The sequence below is a fragment of the Spermophilus citellus genome (assembly GCF_964194105.1).
Source record: "Spermophilus citellus genome assembly, chromosome: 5".
NCBI classification, from domain to species: Eukaryota; Metazoa; Chordata; class Mammalia; order Rodentia; family Sciuridae; genus Spermophilus; species Spermophilus citellus.
Window position 1 is genome coordinate 47693367 of NC_138186.1, and position 17585 is coordinate 47710951.

Here is a 17585-nt window from a genome sequence, read left to right on the forward strand (position 1 = left end):
GAAAAACAGGAGAGTGGAACATGAGAACCAGAAAGGAATTCTCAGCCTTTTATATTCCTGGGGAACCTCCCCTTTTATATTCCTGGTCCCCCCCCCACATCCTCCCAGAGTTTTTTTCTGTCTTTCAAGCACCCCCATCCACAATTTTCCTGAGCAGACAGGCTTGTACTTAGGGCAGGTAGTAAATAGATAAAGCCTGCCATCCAACTCCTCATAAGGCTTCCATGCCCTCTATGTCCCTCCCCACCCACTTCCCTCTCCCCTCTGAGTGGAGGTCCGGCTTCCATTAGTGCTGCAGTGAGAAGCCTGGAAGAAAGTAGGGGACCGTGGTGTTAGGGAGGGAGGATGCAAGAAGAGAATGGGCAGTAGAAGAGAGGAAAGAGAGCATGGGGGTAGACGTCCAGGTCAAGTGGCATCTGAGCCCTATGGGGGAAGAAGAGTACCACCCCTACCCCTCCACACACACCCACTGCAGCCATAGAGCACCCTTTCCCCCAGCCCAGACATGGTTCCTGTGGGAGAGACAAGCGTGTAGTGAGCCAGGAAGACTGAAAACACAGCTTAATAAGCAGTGGTTTCACCCCTACATACACATGCTGCCTGATGGCTTCATGGACACCCTCAAGCAGTTCTCAAATGTCCCTTCATAGTCAAGGCCAAGTTGTGGGAAATAACCACAGGCCACAGTCTTTCATCACCCTCACCACAGTAAATCAGAGAATCACTGGTTTCAACCCACGCCACTCAGAGCAGGATAGGCTGTACAAGCCATTATCCCAGATACCCCTTTCATTACCTAGGACAGCAATCCTGGTCTAGGTGGGAACCCAGATGCAAACAAGGGAACCCCAAAGGCCATAGGATGATACCAGAGCTCTGGGGTGAGGGTGGTTTCCAGGGACACTGGAGGGTGTGCTTTGTAGGGGTGAGGGGAGTGGTCCCCTAGTGCCTGGGCCAGGGAGGGCCAGAAAGTAGAAGGGTGTGGTGGTGGGGGTTGGCAGTCATAGAAGTGAGGCTGCAGGCTCCAAGGCAGGTGGCGCTGGGGACAGGAGATGGGTGGTCCCGCCGCCCCAGCCCACACTACCTGTGGTTGTGATGAAGGCGTAGGACTTGGAAGTCTGCCCTGCCCGCACCCCGTGGACCTCCACGTGGTAGGTGGTGCCAGGCCTGAGATCGGGTAGGCTGACTGTGCGCGTGGTGCCCGGCACAGTCAGCTCCCCGCTGGGGCCCTCTGCAGGCAGCTGGGGCCGCCAGCGCAGCACCACGCGCTCGAACTGGCCGCGGAGCCCATCAAGCGACACCAGGAGCGCGCCGTCAGCTGAACTGCCCAGCACCTCAGGCTTGGGGTGGCGAGGCGCGGCCAACCGGTCGACGCCTTCAGGGGAGAGGCCGTAGATGCCCTGGTTGGAGTCCCGCTTCCAGGTGCCCGCAGCGGGGCTGGCGGTAGGGTGGGGGTGACGGGGCTGGGGGGCCGGGGAGCCGGCGGGGGCGGCGGCCGCCCGACGCCGCTGCAGGTATTCATGGATGTGGCGCGCCACGGACGTGTAGGTCTGGTTGGCGCGAAGTGGGTAGCCGTGAGCCCGCAGGTGGCGCTCCAGGTCCTGCACCGTGCCGCGGAAGCGGCCCAGTTCGGTGGTCAGGTTGCCCCACGCCCGCCGCGAGGGCTGAGGCAGGTTGGGCCCCGGGCGGGACCCCTCCTCACCCTCCTCTGCTGGCCCCGAGGGCGGAGCTGGCCGCAGAGGCCGAGAGGCAGGGGCAGGACGGGGACGGGGCTTGGGGGGCGGGGCTGGGGGGTGCACCTCCGGGTAACTGTAGTGGCCTGGTGCTGCCAGGGATGAAAAAGGGGTAGGGGAGAGCTGGTCAGTGGCAGCTCCCCGCACCCTGCACTCCTCTCCACCGCGGCTCCTCCCCCTCCCGTCCCCATCAGAGCCAGAGGCCTCTCCCCTGAGTCCCAGCCCCACCTGGAAACAGAACCAGAGCAATGAGTCAGTTCCCCTCACCCTCCAAGCCCACCACTGTTGGTGCCCTAGAAAGAAAAGAGAAGCCAGCAGGCGGGGCCCTGTATCTGAAGGAGAGAAAGGGGAGTAAGAAGAGAATGTGAGCTACAGCGAAGTGAGCGTCCCCCTGTCACAGGAAAAGAAAAGAAAGATCCAGGCATCTGTTAAGAAACTTTGAGGGTTAGTGGAAAATTACGGCGGAGAGACCCAACTCCTGGAGACCAAAATCCTGAAGTCAGCAGGACTGCTGATTTATAATCTGCCTGAATCCAGTTCCTACAAGATCTGACTTTCAGCACCACTGCTTCAGTACCTAAGTTAGGATAAGAACCTTCCTTATCTGGGTGGATCAGAGAGCATCTCCTTTCCATGGGGTAGTTCCTTCCATAGTCTAACCTGCAGCCTTGCTATAGGACTCTAAGCAACTGTGTCCTCAGTGACTTCAGAACAGAGCAACAGGTGTTTGGGGATTGCCACACACCCTGCCAAATGCATTCAGAGGAGACTGTGAACCTTAGACCTGGGCTCCCTGTCTTGGAAATTAGGGCCCTTCCCTAACCCCTGGCTGGCCATACCTGTGTTGGCCCTGACAGAAGCTGGGTAGCTGACTGCCCGACCCCGTTCTGCAGTGACAGTCACCACATATTCCACGCCTGGCATCAGGTCGGTAAGCAGTGTCCCATCCGCTTCGGGTGGAACTTCCAGCCGTACCCTCTGGTTTCCAGCACTGACATAGGAGACCACAAATCGGTCCACCTCAGCCTGGGGTCGTAGCCAGCTGAGCTCCAGGGTGGTCGGTGTCACAGCCACTACGCGGAGGTCCTGGGGACCATCGATCACTAGTTGAGTTGGAGAGAGGAGGGCTCATGTGGGATTCTGATTCTTCAGTCATCAGCTTTCCTTCCAAGACCCGAGCCCCCATCCCGCCCCATCCCTCTGCCTCCCACAGGACAGGCCTACAGCTGTCCCTCTCAAACCCAGACTTCCACCCAGGACCCTGCCCCCACAGTTCCAGCTCTCACTGGTGGTGATGGTCTTAGAAGCAGGAGGACCCCAGCTGGTCCCTCGAAGGGCACGGACAGTGACCTGGTACTCCTGACCAGGGGCCAGTCCTCTCTGGTCATAGGCTGAGGCAGAACTGGGCACCCGCGCTGTGAATGGGGGGCTCGCCCCCTCTGTCTGTGAGAGAGAGTACCAGGTGGATCAGAGGCTGGTACTCTTGCCCAATTCCCCTATATCTCTTCTTTTTCCAATTCTGAACAGTGCCGGCATGGGACTGTGTGGAACTTGGCCCTGTATAAGCTGGGAGCAGGCAAGTAACAGCAAACATGTCCAGAGCCTTACTTCCTACTAGCTGCTATTCTAGGCAATTTACAAACATGAACTCACTTAATTCTTTTTTGTTGTTGTTGTTTTGGTACTGAACCCAGAGGCATTTTACCACTGAACTACATTTCTAGCCCTTTTTAATAATTTTCATTTTTGAAACAGAGTCTCACTAAGTTGTTCAGGGTCTTACTAAGTTGCTGAGGCTGAGCTCAAACTTGCAACCCTCCTGCCTTGGGCTCCCAAATTGCTGGGATTATAGGCATAAGCCACCATGCTAGGCAAACTCACTTAATTCTTGCAACAGCTCTGTGAGATAGGTCCTATTGGTCCCATTTTACAGATGAGGAAACTGAGAATGATAAGTATCTTATCACTCAAATCAAGATAGTGGCAAAGACTTGAGCCCAGGCAGTGTGAACCCAGGTTTGCTCTTCCTGGGCATTCTTTGTTTTGTTCATCTACCAGAATCCCACCTGACAATCCTGCTGGCTTTCCCCTGGCAACCCTAACTACCTGAGTAGGAGGAGGCTTCTCCTAAACTTGTTCCTTTCAGAACAAATGAAGTAGACTAACAATCCCCTTTGAGTCTCACTTCCTCCTTCAAGTGTCTACTCAGCCTGAATCTCCAGCAGATGCCTGCCCTGGCTGTGTAATTTGGTTGTGGCCTGTATCATGATATTTCTTTTTAGGACTTTTGTCTTCAGCATGCTTCTAGACCCCTTTACAACAAGGCCTATGGGCTCAAAGTTCTAGAAATGTTTTTCTTTCTTTCTTTTTTGATAGCAGGAGCATATAATCACTGAACCACATCCCCAGCCCATTTTTTACTTTTGAGACAGAGTGTCACTAAATTGATTTAGGGCCTCACTAAGTTGCTGGGGCTGGCTTTGAATTTGTGCTCCTTCTGCCTCAGCCTCCTGAGCTGCTGGGATTACAGGCATGGATACCATAGCCGGCCCACAAATGTTTCTTCATTGCTGATTTTGAACCTGAAATCATGCTCAGTAATGGAGACACAAAAATACAGTTCCTGTCCTTGGGCAGCTCATATTCTAGTAGCTAAATATAGATCTCCACATAAATCTCTTTGTATAGTAAATGAGTTTGAGAAAACAACCCTTCTCTAAGTGTATATTTAAGGTAGTGTGATTGTATATGGTGGCCTCACAGGAAATTTGGGCTGCTGCTTTAGACAGAGTCTTCAGAGTGCCAGTCTCTGGGGAGGCTGGAAGAGCTGGACATTTGTGAGCATTCTAACATCCCTGCATTTCACTGGGTTATCCAGCTAGGATAGCTGCTGAGGACACTGTGTTCTGCTTAGCTATGTTGGCCGTGATGGGGATGCCTCCATTCAGCCAAGTAGGATTGGAAATTTCTAAAGGTACTCTCCTAAACCAAGAGACTTGTGGGGAAATCAACATAGTAAATACCAAAGTATAAAACCAGATGAGAAGGCCACGTAGAGATTTCTTGTGGAGGATGAAATAAAGCTTTGTCAGAGTTTTCTGGGTTGAAAAGCTTTCCTGGACACACACGATCCCTGTTCCTGTCCTACTCAGGCTGCTCTCGGATATCCCAGGCTAGGAAACCTTGGATTGGCCCTCACTCAATACCTGTAACGTCTCACCCTTCCCAGAACCCACTTGCCCATTACTCTCACCCCTACTTTCTCTTGTCTCTGTCTCTTTTGTTTTTTCTTTCTCTCCTCTCCCTCCCCCCACCCCACACTTGGGTGCTCCCTGATTAAGCCTGGTTCTTTCATTAAGGCAAGCCTATCCCCAGGGTTTTCCTTCACTCTGTGGAATAGCCTGTCTATATTCTGTAGACACCATTTGGTTTCTCCTGAGATAGATTTGGGAACAGTCCCCTGAAAGTTCCACGGTCAGCCTAACCCATGTGTCCCAGCACCATCTTGCTGGCTGGAGGCAGATTCTGGCAGCTAACTCTGCCCCTTGGTAAAGCTTGGTTCCCTCAGCAATTGTTCTTGATGAATTTTTAACTTTATTCTCAATGTCAACCTCCCTCAAAGGGAGGACTCTATCTTGACTGGTCCCTCACTCTCCCTTTTCAGACAAGACCCATGCAAAAACTCTTCTGTGTGTGCACTCTTGTTTCAAGCCAACACTTGGCCTAGTCTGTTTCCAGGCTGCAGAATACACCCAGACCAGGAATACCTGAACCTCTTTCTGAGGCAGGGATCACCTCCCTTAGGATGCCATGCTTTCTCTCACAGTCTCATAACAGCCAACATTTTGGAAAATAGCAGCATTTCTTAAGTAATGATCCTCAGATTTGAGGCCATCAGAATCACCTGGGGGACCTGTTAAAACATAGGTTACTTAGATCCATTTGCAGACTTTCTGGAGCAGAGAGCTGGGGTAGAGTCTGATATACCATATGTTTCTAACAAGTTCCCAAGGTAATGTTGATGTTGAGGACCAGGGAGCACTGAATACACTTTGAGGCCCACTGAGTCACAATAACAATGCCACATATGCAAGAAGAAGAGGGACATTCTTCTTCTGTGTTCTGAAAATAATTCCAATAACTAGGTGTGCCCTGTGGCCAAGAATAGCAGAGTTTGGATTTTGAGAGAGAAGTACTTCCAGAAAGAGGGAGGGGATGAAGTAGAGACAGGCTTCAAGGAAAATGGCAGAGGTCAGAGGACAGTGAGCTACTGAACACTGTCCCATGCCAACAGAAATGGACAGAGAGCAGTGGCCAAAACAGAAGACTCAAGTGTAGAGGTCAGCTACACAAAGAAAGGACTGGGAGCACAGGCTGGTGTAGAATCCAAGAGGGGTGTTTAGGGACCAATTAACAGGAGCTTCTTTCACACCCAGGCCCACAAGGGATCCACAATATGACAGAGTTCCATATCCAGAGCAGAGTAGATGAACTGAGACCAGGACCACGCCTGGAGCAGGCCGGCTCAGCACCACCCTGTCTCAGAGTAAAGGGCAAAGCCTAGGGCTTTGGCTGGCAAGCTGCACCCCCTGACAACACCCAAGGATAAATCTGTATTTATTCAGAGCAGGAGACTCTGAAAGCTTCTCTTATCTCCAGTGTTTATTTTAATTCTTCTTTCTCTGAAGTTTCTTAGGAAAATTCCTTTTAAAAGTCCCACCCTCTTTGGATTAGAGCTATGTAAATAATGTACACATAGAAGAAGAGAGTGGGAGAAACACTTTAAAATGTTAGCAGTGCTTGTTTTAGTGTGGAGCAGCCAAGAATTATTTGTTTTTCTTTAGCTGCCAAGTTCTTGTCTCGTGATTAAATTATTTTTATCACAAATTTTTCTTTTAAACAGAAGAAAAAACCCAAGATACCTTGGTTGTATCACAAACTAGGGATTTCTGCCTCTTCTTTGGCCTGAGAGTGAGAAGAGATAGGACATGGTGGGGGGGTCTGGCCTGGGGGACATAATGAGACCAGGCAAAGGGGGGCAAGGATGACAGCTAATATCTCTGAGCTATCCCTTCTGTCCTAGTGCCTGACCAGGCTTTAGGCCCAGAGAGTTATTTATTTTTCCAGAGTCCTGGTTAAGCTGATGGAGATGAGGGTGACATGGCACATCCCTTGTGGCATTTGGGGATGATGCAGGAAAACATGAGTTGGATGCTAGAAATGTCAGATGATTTAGAGCTGGGAAACAGCCATATCCTAAAAGCTCAATTCACAGAAAGGGAAGGCCCTAATAATAGGCCATAGGCTTTGCCCCTATTGTGCTCCCCAAATGTTTTAACGGCAAGTTGGAGGCAGGCAGAGAAAGAATGCTTTGCAATGTGCTGGCGTCATGAAGGTGAAAGAACAAGTCCACAGACTCAAATTATTGCAACAGCCTAGACAGCTTGGCCTAAACCAAGAAAGATAACATTGAACAGCGTCAAAGGCAAAGACCTATATTTAGACTAAAAAGTGTATATAGTTGAATGTTGTCTTCTCTCTTTCCTTCCTGCCTTCCTCCCTTTTTTCTTTTTTCCTTGCTTATCTGTATTTTCTACATTTTATGCACTTGGCCCAGATGACTTTTATAATTAAAAGACACTTAAAAGAATTATGATCAAAATGCTGACAGTATTGTGACTACAAGTTAATATATGCCAACTCTGAGAAAAGTGCTGGTGCATCCAGAGTTAGCCAATGGGCTCCTCTCTGATGCCATTTTTGGGGAACATACAAAATGCAGGAAGCACAGGAATGTAATGAATTCAAACAACAAAAACTTAGGGGGAAGGGGTGAAGAAACTGAAGGGTTTTGCCTGGGGAGAATGAAATATAATTGATGGCTGATGTTGCCAAATATCTGGAAGCCTATGGTACAGGACACAGAAAAAGCAAAAAATATTCCAGCAGCTGGTGCATGCTCAGCTGGGCCAATGGATGGATGGTAGAATTTGGGCAAATTTGGATTCACCAACAAAATGAACTGACCAGCCTTGATGGCCAACAGTGGACTGTATAGCCTCAGGAAGTACTGAGCTCACTATCACTAGAAGTGTTCCAACTGCACTAGACCAATGCTTGCTGGAGATGTCGCAGAGGCCACCAGGCCTGGTATGGCGCAGGATAAGAAGGCCTGTACAGCAGCTTCAGGATTCCAGCCATCTGGGCTTAACCACTCATTACATGAACTTTTTGCATGAGGTGAGGACCCCCTCCCTTGCCACACATACTGCCAGTGCCACTCAGTCAGCTCACTCCTGGAGCTTGGCCCCCTTCTCACCATGGGGATGAATTGAATTTCATAGGCATCCACAGAGCCAGGAGCCCGGGTCCATTCTGTCCGAACTGTTGTCTCCTCCAGGAGATGCATCCTCATGTTTTCAATGGCTGGCACCTCTGCCCAGGAGAACAGGGTAGGAAAAGCTGGTTAGCCCCAGGAAGCCACCCCCACAGCCCCTCTTAAGGCCACACCAAGAGGCCATCCAACCTTCCCCTGCTCTCTGTAGGTGGGGAAAAGCTGGTAGAGGCTGGAACAGGGCCTGGGTCTCCCTCATCTTCCCATCTCCAGAAACACAGAATCTCTTTACAAGCAGCTAAAGGGAGCCCCAATCTGCTCCTCAGAGATCTGAAGCCCAGTCTCACCTGCTGACTGCCCCCCCCCCCAATAGTTCTGCTTTTCTTGCTGGACTCTGGCTCCTCTGACTCCCACCCCTCTAACACCTACACCATCTCCCTCCAGGTCTTGGGCACCCAAGGCTTTAGGTTTTCTGGATGGCTCTTGGTCCTAGAATCCCAGTCCTTGCCCAAACATATTGGAGAAGACTGCCTACTCACCTTCCCCACAGTCCTCCCCGGCATAGCCATCTTGGCAGAAGCAGCTACCCTGGCGACACTCTCCACGGCCATGACAGTCCCCAGGGCATATCTGGATAGCACAGTCAGGGCCTCGGAAGCCCTCAACGCATACACATTGACCTGCGCGGCACAGTTCCCTGGGCCCGCAGCCCCCTGGGCAGGCGCTGGCGGGAGGCTCTTCCTGCCCACAATCCTCGCCGCCATAGCCCGTGTGGCATATGCACACTCCTTGAACACAGCGCCCACGACCCCGGCAGTCAGCTGGGCAGGTGCGGGTGGCACACACGGGGCCGGTGTATCCTGGGTCGCACACACAGCGTCCGTCCTCACAGCGGCCACGTCCATGGCAATTGGAGGGGCAGGTGCGGATGCTGCAGTCCTCGCCTGCGTAACCCTCCCAGCAGGTGCATACACCGTCCTGGCACACACCGTGTTGGCTGCAGTCTCGTGGGCACCGCCTTACACCGCAGTCCTCGCCGGAGTAGCCGTCGTCACACACGCAGCGCCCATCTAGGCATTGGCCGCGCCCTCGACAGCCCCCAGGGCAACTGCGTGTACTGCAGTCCTCGCCTGAGTAACCCGCATCGCACACACACACGCCATCCTCGCATCGGCCATGTCCGCGGCAGTCTCCAGGACACCGACGGCTCCCACAGTCCTCGCCAGTAAAGCCTGGGTTGCACACACAGCGGCCGTCCACGCAGCGCCCCCTCCCGCGACAGTCTCCAGGACAGGCACGCGTGCCACAGTCCCGGCCCGTGTATCCGGGCCAACACACGCAACGGCCACTCTCGCAGCGGCCACGACCACGACAGTCCCCAGGACAGCTGCGCACACCGCAATCCTCACCGCTGTAACCCGTGTTGCACACACACACACCGTTCTCACAGCGCCCACGGCCTCTACAGTCGCGCGGGCAGGCACGGGCGCTACAGTCAGGCCCCGTATAACCCGGCCAGCACACACAGCGGCCATCCTCACAGCGGCCCCTTTGGTTGCAGTCGCCAGGGCAGCTACGCACGCCGCAATCGTCCCCGCTGTAGCCTGCGTCGCAGATGCATTCGCCATCCTCACAGCGCCCACGTCCCCGGCAGTTGCGAGGACAAGTTCGGGTGCTACAGTCCTCGCCTGCATACCCGGGCCAGCACACACAGCGGCCGTCCACGCAGCGCCCTCCCTCACCACAGTCCCAAGGGCAGCTCCTCACGCCGCAGTCTTCTCCAGTGTAGCCAGGGTCACAGATGCAGCGTCCGTCCTCACAACGCCCTCTCTGGCTGCAGCCTCGAGGGCAGCTTTTCACCCCACAGTCCTCACCAGAGTAGCCAGGGTTGCACACACAGCGCCCATTCTCACAACGCCCTCTCTGGCTGCAGCCTCGAGGGCAGCTTTTCACACCACAGTCCTCACCAGTGTAACCTGGGTCGCACACACAGCGTCCGTCCTCGCAGCGTCCTCTCTGGCTGCAGCTCCGAGGGCAGGAGCGCTGGCCACAGTCGGGGCCTGAGAAGCCTGCCCTGCAGACGCACACACCTTGCACACAGCGCCCTCGGCCTTGGCAATCCCCTGGGCAAGAAGGCCAACCACAACTTGGGCCGGTATAGCCAGGGAAACACACGCAGCGACCTCGGATGCAGCGACCCTGATCGTTGCAGTCATCAGGACAAGACCCGGATTCTGCAGGAGGGGAGGAGGGGGACATCCCAGACTCTGTGGGGTCAGAGCAGGTGGGTCCACCCCACCCTGGCTCACAGGAACAGGCACAACGGCTCAGGTCAAACACACCATGAAGGCTGCAAAGGCTACGAACATCTGTCTGGCCTAAAGTGGGAGAGAGAAAGAGACAGGCCTCAGTCTCTCTGCAGGGAGAGAGACTGAGCCTACATAGTGCTCCTGTGCCCTCCTCCAGCAGGGCCAGCCTCATTTCATAAGGCCAACTTAGTTTCCAGTTGCTTAATGACCTTATCAAATGCTTGGGTTGACATCTAGCCCAGCTCTACTCCCCAAGTTGTGCCCTGGGCTGCATCCACCCCTCCTAATAGCAAGGAAGGGGTGCCTTTTTGTAATTCATACCAAGATCCAAGATCTTTTATGGACTAATGATGCCACCCAACCCTAACCCTCTTCTCCACCCTCTCTTCTGTGCCTCCTCTTGTGATGACCAGCTCACCTGTGCCAGCCTGGGCAGCAGCAGGACAACATCCCCCAGTGCACTGTTCCTTGAGCCCCTTCACCAACTCCTCCAAGATCTCTAGCCGGATTCTCAGGGCCTGCACCTCTGAGGCAGGGACAGGGGGCTCAGTGCCTGGGGGACAGCCACAGCCAGCAGAGGGGGGCAGATTAATGCGATGGGTGAACACCACTTGCTTTTCCCCTCCTTCCACAGTATGCTCGTAAAGTTGAGAAGAGGGGCTTCCTCCCCCTGGTTGGGGAGGGGGCCGTGGAGCTGGGAGTGTGACATTCGACCGTGGAGAGAAGGGACCTGCGCTGGCTGTGCCCAGCAGTACCAGGAAGGTCAGACTGGAGGTTAAAGGACATTGGGCTGGCATCGTTCAGGAGGCTGCAGGGAGAGAGGGCAAGTACGAGAGCAGCTTCAAAAGGAAGGAGACAAAATGCATCACCCCCTCTTCCCCAACACACCAGCAGTCCCACCACTCACAATTAATCTACCCAACTCACATATTTGTGAAAATTCACATTCAGCCCAACCCCAAAAGATACTTTCCTGGGCATTATCTGGTCTCTACCACTCTTTGTAATGTCATTTGGTTACCTTGTTCCCCTTTATAAAAACTGTGTTCTCCCTTCACAGGCAGAGTGATCTTTTATTTGTCACAAGTGCTCGAAGTTTACACTAGCCTAAGGGCTTTGCACTGTTATCTTCCCTCTGTCTAGGATGCTCTTCACTCAATTTAATTTTGTTTTTGTTTTTACCACTGAGCTACATCCCCAGCTGGCCACTTCTAGTTCAAATCTTAATTCATGTGTCATTGACCCTGAGAGTCCTTCCTTATGCTGGGTCAGTAGTCTTCATCTCAATGGCCTGTTTATGTTCCTCATGGCATTTTCTGTTGCCTTGTTTTCTTGTTCTTTTGTCTTTTCCCACTACTATAATGGGTGCCCCTTTGGAACAGGGATCTTGACTATCCTAGCACTGCTGTATCCCTGTCCCTAACAAATTAATGTGTTGGTAAATGTGCCACCCAATACATAGACATTGAATGAAATTAGCAGATGAGTATCTAGGGCCAGTCCTTCACCAAGCACCTGGATCCCAGCTCCTGTAGTCTTTCAGAATCCTTAAGGTATAGATTATTTTCCCTTCTACATTCTCAACTAGATCTTTCCCATCAGTTTTTTTTAATAAGTTCATATATCTCCCATTAAAAAAAAAGCCTCTTCCTTGGGACTTACATTATCAAGTGCCAAGATTTATTATAAAGTTGCAAGAATAGTCACATGGAAGAGAATAAGAGCCAGAAAAGACCCAAGCACACATGGTCACCTGATTAATGACAAAAATGCCTTTGCAATTAAGGAAAAAGGGGTTGGGGGTGTAGTTCAGTGGTAGAGCGCTTGTCTAGAATGTGTGAGGCTGTGGGTTTGATCTCTAACCCTGGAAAGGAAGGAAGGAAGGAAGGAAGGAAGGAAGGAAGGAAGGAAGGAAGGAAGGAAGGAAGGAAAGAAATAATGGTTGTTTAATGATGGTCTTTTTAATGAATGGTGCTGAGTGGATTGAAGTACCATGCAGAAAAAAATCAATCTCCACTTCATATCCATATTTAGAGGCTAAAGTGAGATGGATTGTGAACTTAAATATGAAAGGTAAAGCAATGCTTTTCCTAACAATACCTTATAGAAAAAAAAAATACAAGAAACCCTTTATGACTTTGGAGTAAGTTAAGATTTCTTAAATGGGACACACAAAAAACCTAACCATAAAAGAAATAAACACAGTGGATCTCACTGAGAATTGATAACTTCTGGTCATCAATTGACACTAGTAAAAATAAGAAGGCAAGCCACAGGATGGGATAAAATCTCTCCCTGCCCCCCCACCTCTCTCTCTCTCTCTCTCTCTCTCTCTCTCTCTCTCTCTCTCTCACACACACACACACACACACACACACAAATCTAATAAAGAACAGAAAGCCAAATTTTTTTTAACTGGCAAAAGACTTAAATAAGTACTCCAAAAAAGAATGTATCCAAAGAGCCAATAAACATGAAAAGGTGTACATCATTAGTCATCAGGAAAAATGCAAATTCACACTACAATGAGATGCCACTAAATAACCACCAGAATGGCTAAACTTAAAAGGACTGTTTGATATGGGCAAGAATATGAAGCAACTGAAATTCTCACATGTTGTAAGCAGAGCATAGATTAGTGTGGGCACTTTGGAAAACTGGTAGTATCTACTAAAGCATATAGCCACCAGGTGAGTAGTGCATCTATGTTATCCCAGAGACTCAGAAGGCTGAGATAGGAGGATTTTAAAAAAATATTTATTTTTTAGCTGGGCACAATATCTTTATTTTATTTATTTTTATGTGGTGCTAAGGATAGAACTCAGGGCCTCACACATGCTAGGCGGGTGCTCTACCACTGAGCCACAACCCCAGCCCAGGAGGATCTTAAGTTCAAGGACAACCTTCACAACTGAGGGAGACCCTGCTTCAAAATAAAAAATAAAACAATTAAAGGGATGGGGGTATAACTCAGTGATAGAGGACCCTGGGTTCAATCCCCAGTGCCACACACACACACACACAGAGACAAAAAAAAAAAAAAAAAAAAAAAAAAAACATAGGAAGGAAGGAAAACAAAACAATAACTGAGCTGTTCATTTAACATTTGTACATTTCACTGTCTGAAAATTAAACCCTAAAATAAAGAAATTTTTAAAATCTTCCCTGATATCACACTCCTTCCAGCCACCACCACATATTTTTTTTGCACTTAGTTCATGGTCAGAGTTGGCAAAATATTTATCTGCACTTGTCTCCACTTCCCCATATCCCACACATGACTCAATCCACTCTTGTCTGGCTTCACACAACCCCTTTAACCAACCAAACAACACTCCTGAAATATCCCAATGATCTTGGTGTCACAAAATTCAAGGGACCATTTGTCTTTGTCTTACTTCGCCTCTCTCAAAATCAAATACAGTTGATCACATCTCCCATTTTAAAACATTCTATGTCTGAGATTTTTAGTATGGAAGCCAGAAGAAGTATGTGACTATTGAACACTCGAGATGTGGCTGAGTGAGGAAGGAGCCAAGTTTTATTTAGCATTTTTAAAAAGCTCCCCAAATAATGGTAATCTGCAGTAAAGAACTCCTGCTCTTGTCACCCACCTAATTACCATCATCCAGACTTTTACTGTAATTTCAAAACTATATGCCAATTTGTAAAGCCAGCCCAGACATCTCTTACCTCCACAACAATATATCTTACAGCCTCCTTGGCATCTTCTCTGAAACTGAACTCATGATTGTCTTTCCCATATCCCTTCCCTCCCAATGCACAGGCTCTATTATTCATCCAGCTCTATTAGCAGAAACCCAACTCTCATTCAATGCCACCATATTTCATCATACTTATCCACATTTTCTTATAAACATCTCTTTAATCATTTCTTTCTTTCCCTCTTACCATCATTATAGTCCAAGCTAGTATCCACCTCTTGCCTAACAATGGCCATTGACTTCTAGCTGATCTTCCACAACCCTGCAAAGGCAACCAGATGTCCCTATTCTCCTTGGAACTCTTAAGTGTCTCCCCTCCAAATTATCTCAGAACAATGATAAACAGCCTTGCATCACCTGGCCGCTGTTGACTTATCTTACCTCATCTCCCTTCTTCTTTCCACTCCAGTTCCACTTGCCTTCTTTAGGTCCCTCATATTCCTTGTGCTTCTTCCTTATCCCAGATCTTCATATACACTGTTCCCTCTATGTGGATTACTCTTCCCTTCTCTCTTGGCTTCCAGATCCTTCAAATCTCAGCCCTATATCATTTCCTCATGAAAGCCTTTCTGAACAAGTCAGGTCCCCCATCATGTGATATCACAGTACCATATAATTCCCACTTGCAGCATTTATAACAATTTGTGATCATATACAAATAGATATATGATGGGATTATTTTATTACTTTCTTGCCTATTCTCAATCTTCCCATTAGACCATAAGGTCTATGGGGCAGTCATAGTAACTGTTCCCCCGACCTTGTCAGCTGTATCCTTGCACCAAGCACATATCAGGTGCTCAATAAATATTTATTCACTATAGGAATGAATGAAAATTTCAATTTAAGCTCAGGACTAGCATTAAGGCTGAAGTCAAGAATAGGACCAAGGTCAGGGCTAGGACCACGGACAGTGTCTGTGAATAGAAGTTAGTTAGAAAGCAGTAGCCAGGGTAGACCAGTCAGAGACCAGAGTTGGATGGATCCTGGAAGGACCAGATGGTATAAGCACTTTAGAAAACTGTTTGGCTGAATTTACTTGATTTAATAAAGCTGAACATATGTAAACCCCATGACCTTGCAATTCCAATCCTAGGAATACAACCAACATAGCACTACTACCCAGAATAGTTTCAAACTGGGAGCTACCCACATGCTTCACATCAGCAGAACGGATTAAATAATTGTGATTCATTCTTACAGTAGAATAAAATAAGCAATGAGAAGAAACTACAGCTAAATGTAGTAATATAGATGAATCTTACTAAAAGCTTGAGCAAATGAAGCCAGACACACAAGAGAACATGGTGAATAATTCTATTTAAATGAAGTTCAAGAAGAGAGGATGGTAATCTACAGTGTTCTGAGTCATGAATATGGTGCTCATGGTTCGGGTAATGACCAGATGGGACATGGTGGGAGAATACAGAGTGTTGAGAATTAACTAATCAATTAATGGTACTGGGACTGAACCTAGGGTTTGGTGCATACTAGGCAAATGCTTTACCACCAAGCTACACTCCCCGATACTTTTAAAAAACATATACTATATATATAAAAAACAGTGCTGGTAATCGAGCCCAGGGAAATCTTATTTCTTAATCTGGGTAATGGTTATTCACTGTGGCAAGCGCTGGGACATAAAGGAGATAGGGGTTTGAGAGGCAAGGAGGGAGGGAGGGTTCTGGAGAATGAGGGAGTACAGAGGAGTGAGTCAAGCTTCAGTTCAGGTAAAAGTTGAGGAGTAATGTTGGCAGGTGTCAGCTCTTCTAGACTAGAGGGACTGGAGACAGGAGGGCAGAGTAGGCATCGGAAAAATGAACTAGTAAGGGAAGGTGTCACAGCTGAGGAGGCAAGGGACTGACCCCCCCTCCCTCAATTTACAAATTTCCTGCCTGCCTCTGAGTCAGAGAAAAATGAGTTTTCAGGGCTACAAGCCCCCGCAGTCCCCCATCAGCCATCAAGACACAGAGGGGAACTGGACACCAGAGACAGTGTTTCCACAAGGAGAGGCACCTCACCTCAGGTAGCCAAGGCAGACAAATCTGAATGTAGACAGCCACCCTTTTTTGTGCCCCAGCCCTTCTCAGGTAGAGGTGTAGCTTTGGGTATCAGGTGGGTTCTGGCTTAAACTACCTGTCACTCTGTGTCTAAAGCTGTGCAAATCATCCACACACCAACTATGATGGTGCATGCACAAATATGTAACACAAATAAAGATATTCACACGTGTTCATCCACAAATACAAATATGAACATGCTTGTGCATAAAATACTTACATCCACCTATAAAGCCTGAATCTGTGCAGGCACGTGTACACAGTACATACCATACTCACACTCAGACACACAACCTCCCCTCTACCTAGCCATTGAGTGATGACTAAGAAAGTTGATTTCTTGCTGTCTCAAAGGGCAGCTGTGAAAATGAAGAACTGAATTGAATAGAAGGGAACTGCACTCCTAGGACTCTTCCGAAGTGGGAGGCGGGGGATACATGGTCCCTCTTGTATTCTCCGACACTGCTGAAGGCCTCTGGGAATTCTCCAGTCCCTTTCCCATCCCCCAACCCCCACAGGATTCAGTCTCTTTCCCCATGGGCATGGAAGGGAGTCTCTGTAGCAGGAAGGAGTATACAGAATCCATTGCCTTCCCTGGAAAACTGGTCTAGAAGACAGGTGCAACCCCCATAAACCATTCCCAGAGCCTCCTTCCCAGTTCCCTCCCCTTCCCTTCCATGGCCACCCCTCTAGCTACCCACTCCAATTCTTGGAAAATTTTGACTATTCTCTTAGCAATGGGCAAGCAAAGAATTTGGGTATCTCTTGTGTCTCCCCTCTGTCTCTCCCAAGTGTGGCAGGTTGGGGGCAATGTGGCCTCACCCTCTTGACATTCTTCCCACAGTTGGAGGACTGGTAGGGGTAGGGGCATCTTCCCAAACTGTGACTCAGCATCCCTGGTATTTGGTTTTGTGGCCAACTTTGACACTTTGCTCATCACGGACTCTAGAACCCATGGGGTGTGGAGGGGATGGGTTTCTATGAGGGATGTGTCAGAGACTGGGGGGGGGTTCTGATCCCATCCTAATTCCTCCCTCTGCCCCTCCTGTCACACCCCCAGCTGAATTTGGCAATGAGGGGTAAAGGCAGAAGGAGTCTAAGAGTGAGAAAGGAGGGAAGGAGCACAGGAGCCTGAGATATTGGATAAGAAGCAGGTGGGAAGAGAGTACTGGTAAGGGAGAGTTGGGGACCTAGCTGCCCCTTATCCTATAGAGTCAGCTGATGGGCCAGGAGAATGGAAAAACTAAGACAAAAGGATTTCCGGATCCCTAGTGGGAAAGGTCAGGAGGACAGTGAGAGACAGGAAGGCGAGTTCTGGTTCTACATTAGTGGCCAGGATTTAAGCAGAAGGAAGTTTGAGGAATTGAGGTGCTGGATCTCAAGGGATTGGAGATAGGGCCAGGGAAAGAGGGGAGGGGGCTGGA

At 49.5% G+C, this 17585-nt stretch overlaps 1 protein-coding gene across 3 annotated transcripts in view; it reads right to left on the bottom strand.

The window, feature by feature from the left end:
* Positions 1 to 17585, bottom strand: part of TNXB (tenascin XB) — a 57751-nt gene that overhangs the window by 39061 nt on the left and 1105 nt on the right. For 2 of the 3 annotated variants that reach the window (XM_081294079.1, XM_081294078.1), the window contains exons 2-6: positions 10795 to 11184; positions 8607 to 10445; positions 8053 to 8168; positions 3020 to 3176; positions 2573 to 2836 (exon numbers count right to left, since the gene is read on the bottom strand). In XM_081294079.1, the coding sequence (XP_081150205.1) occupies positions 2573 to 2836; positions 3020 to 3176; positions 8053 to 8168; positions 8607 to 10445; positions 10795 to 11173 (2755 nt within the window). In that variant the 5' untranslated portion in view covers positions 11174 to 11184. Of the gene's footprint in view, positions 1 to 1084; positions 1826 to 2572; positions 2837 to 3019; positions 3177 to 8052; positions 8169 to 8606; positions 10446 to 10794; positions 11185 to 17585 lie in introns of all 3 variants that reach the window. The other variant, XM_081294077.1, reaches the window with a different exon arrangement.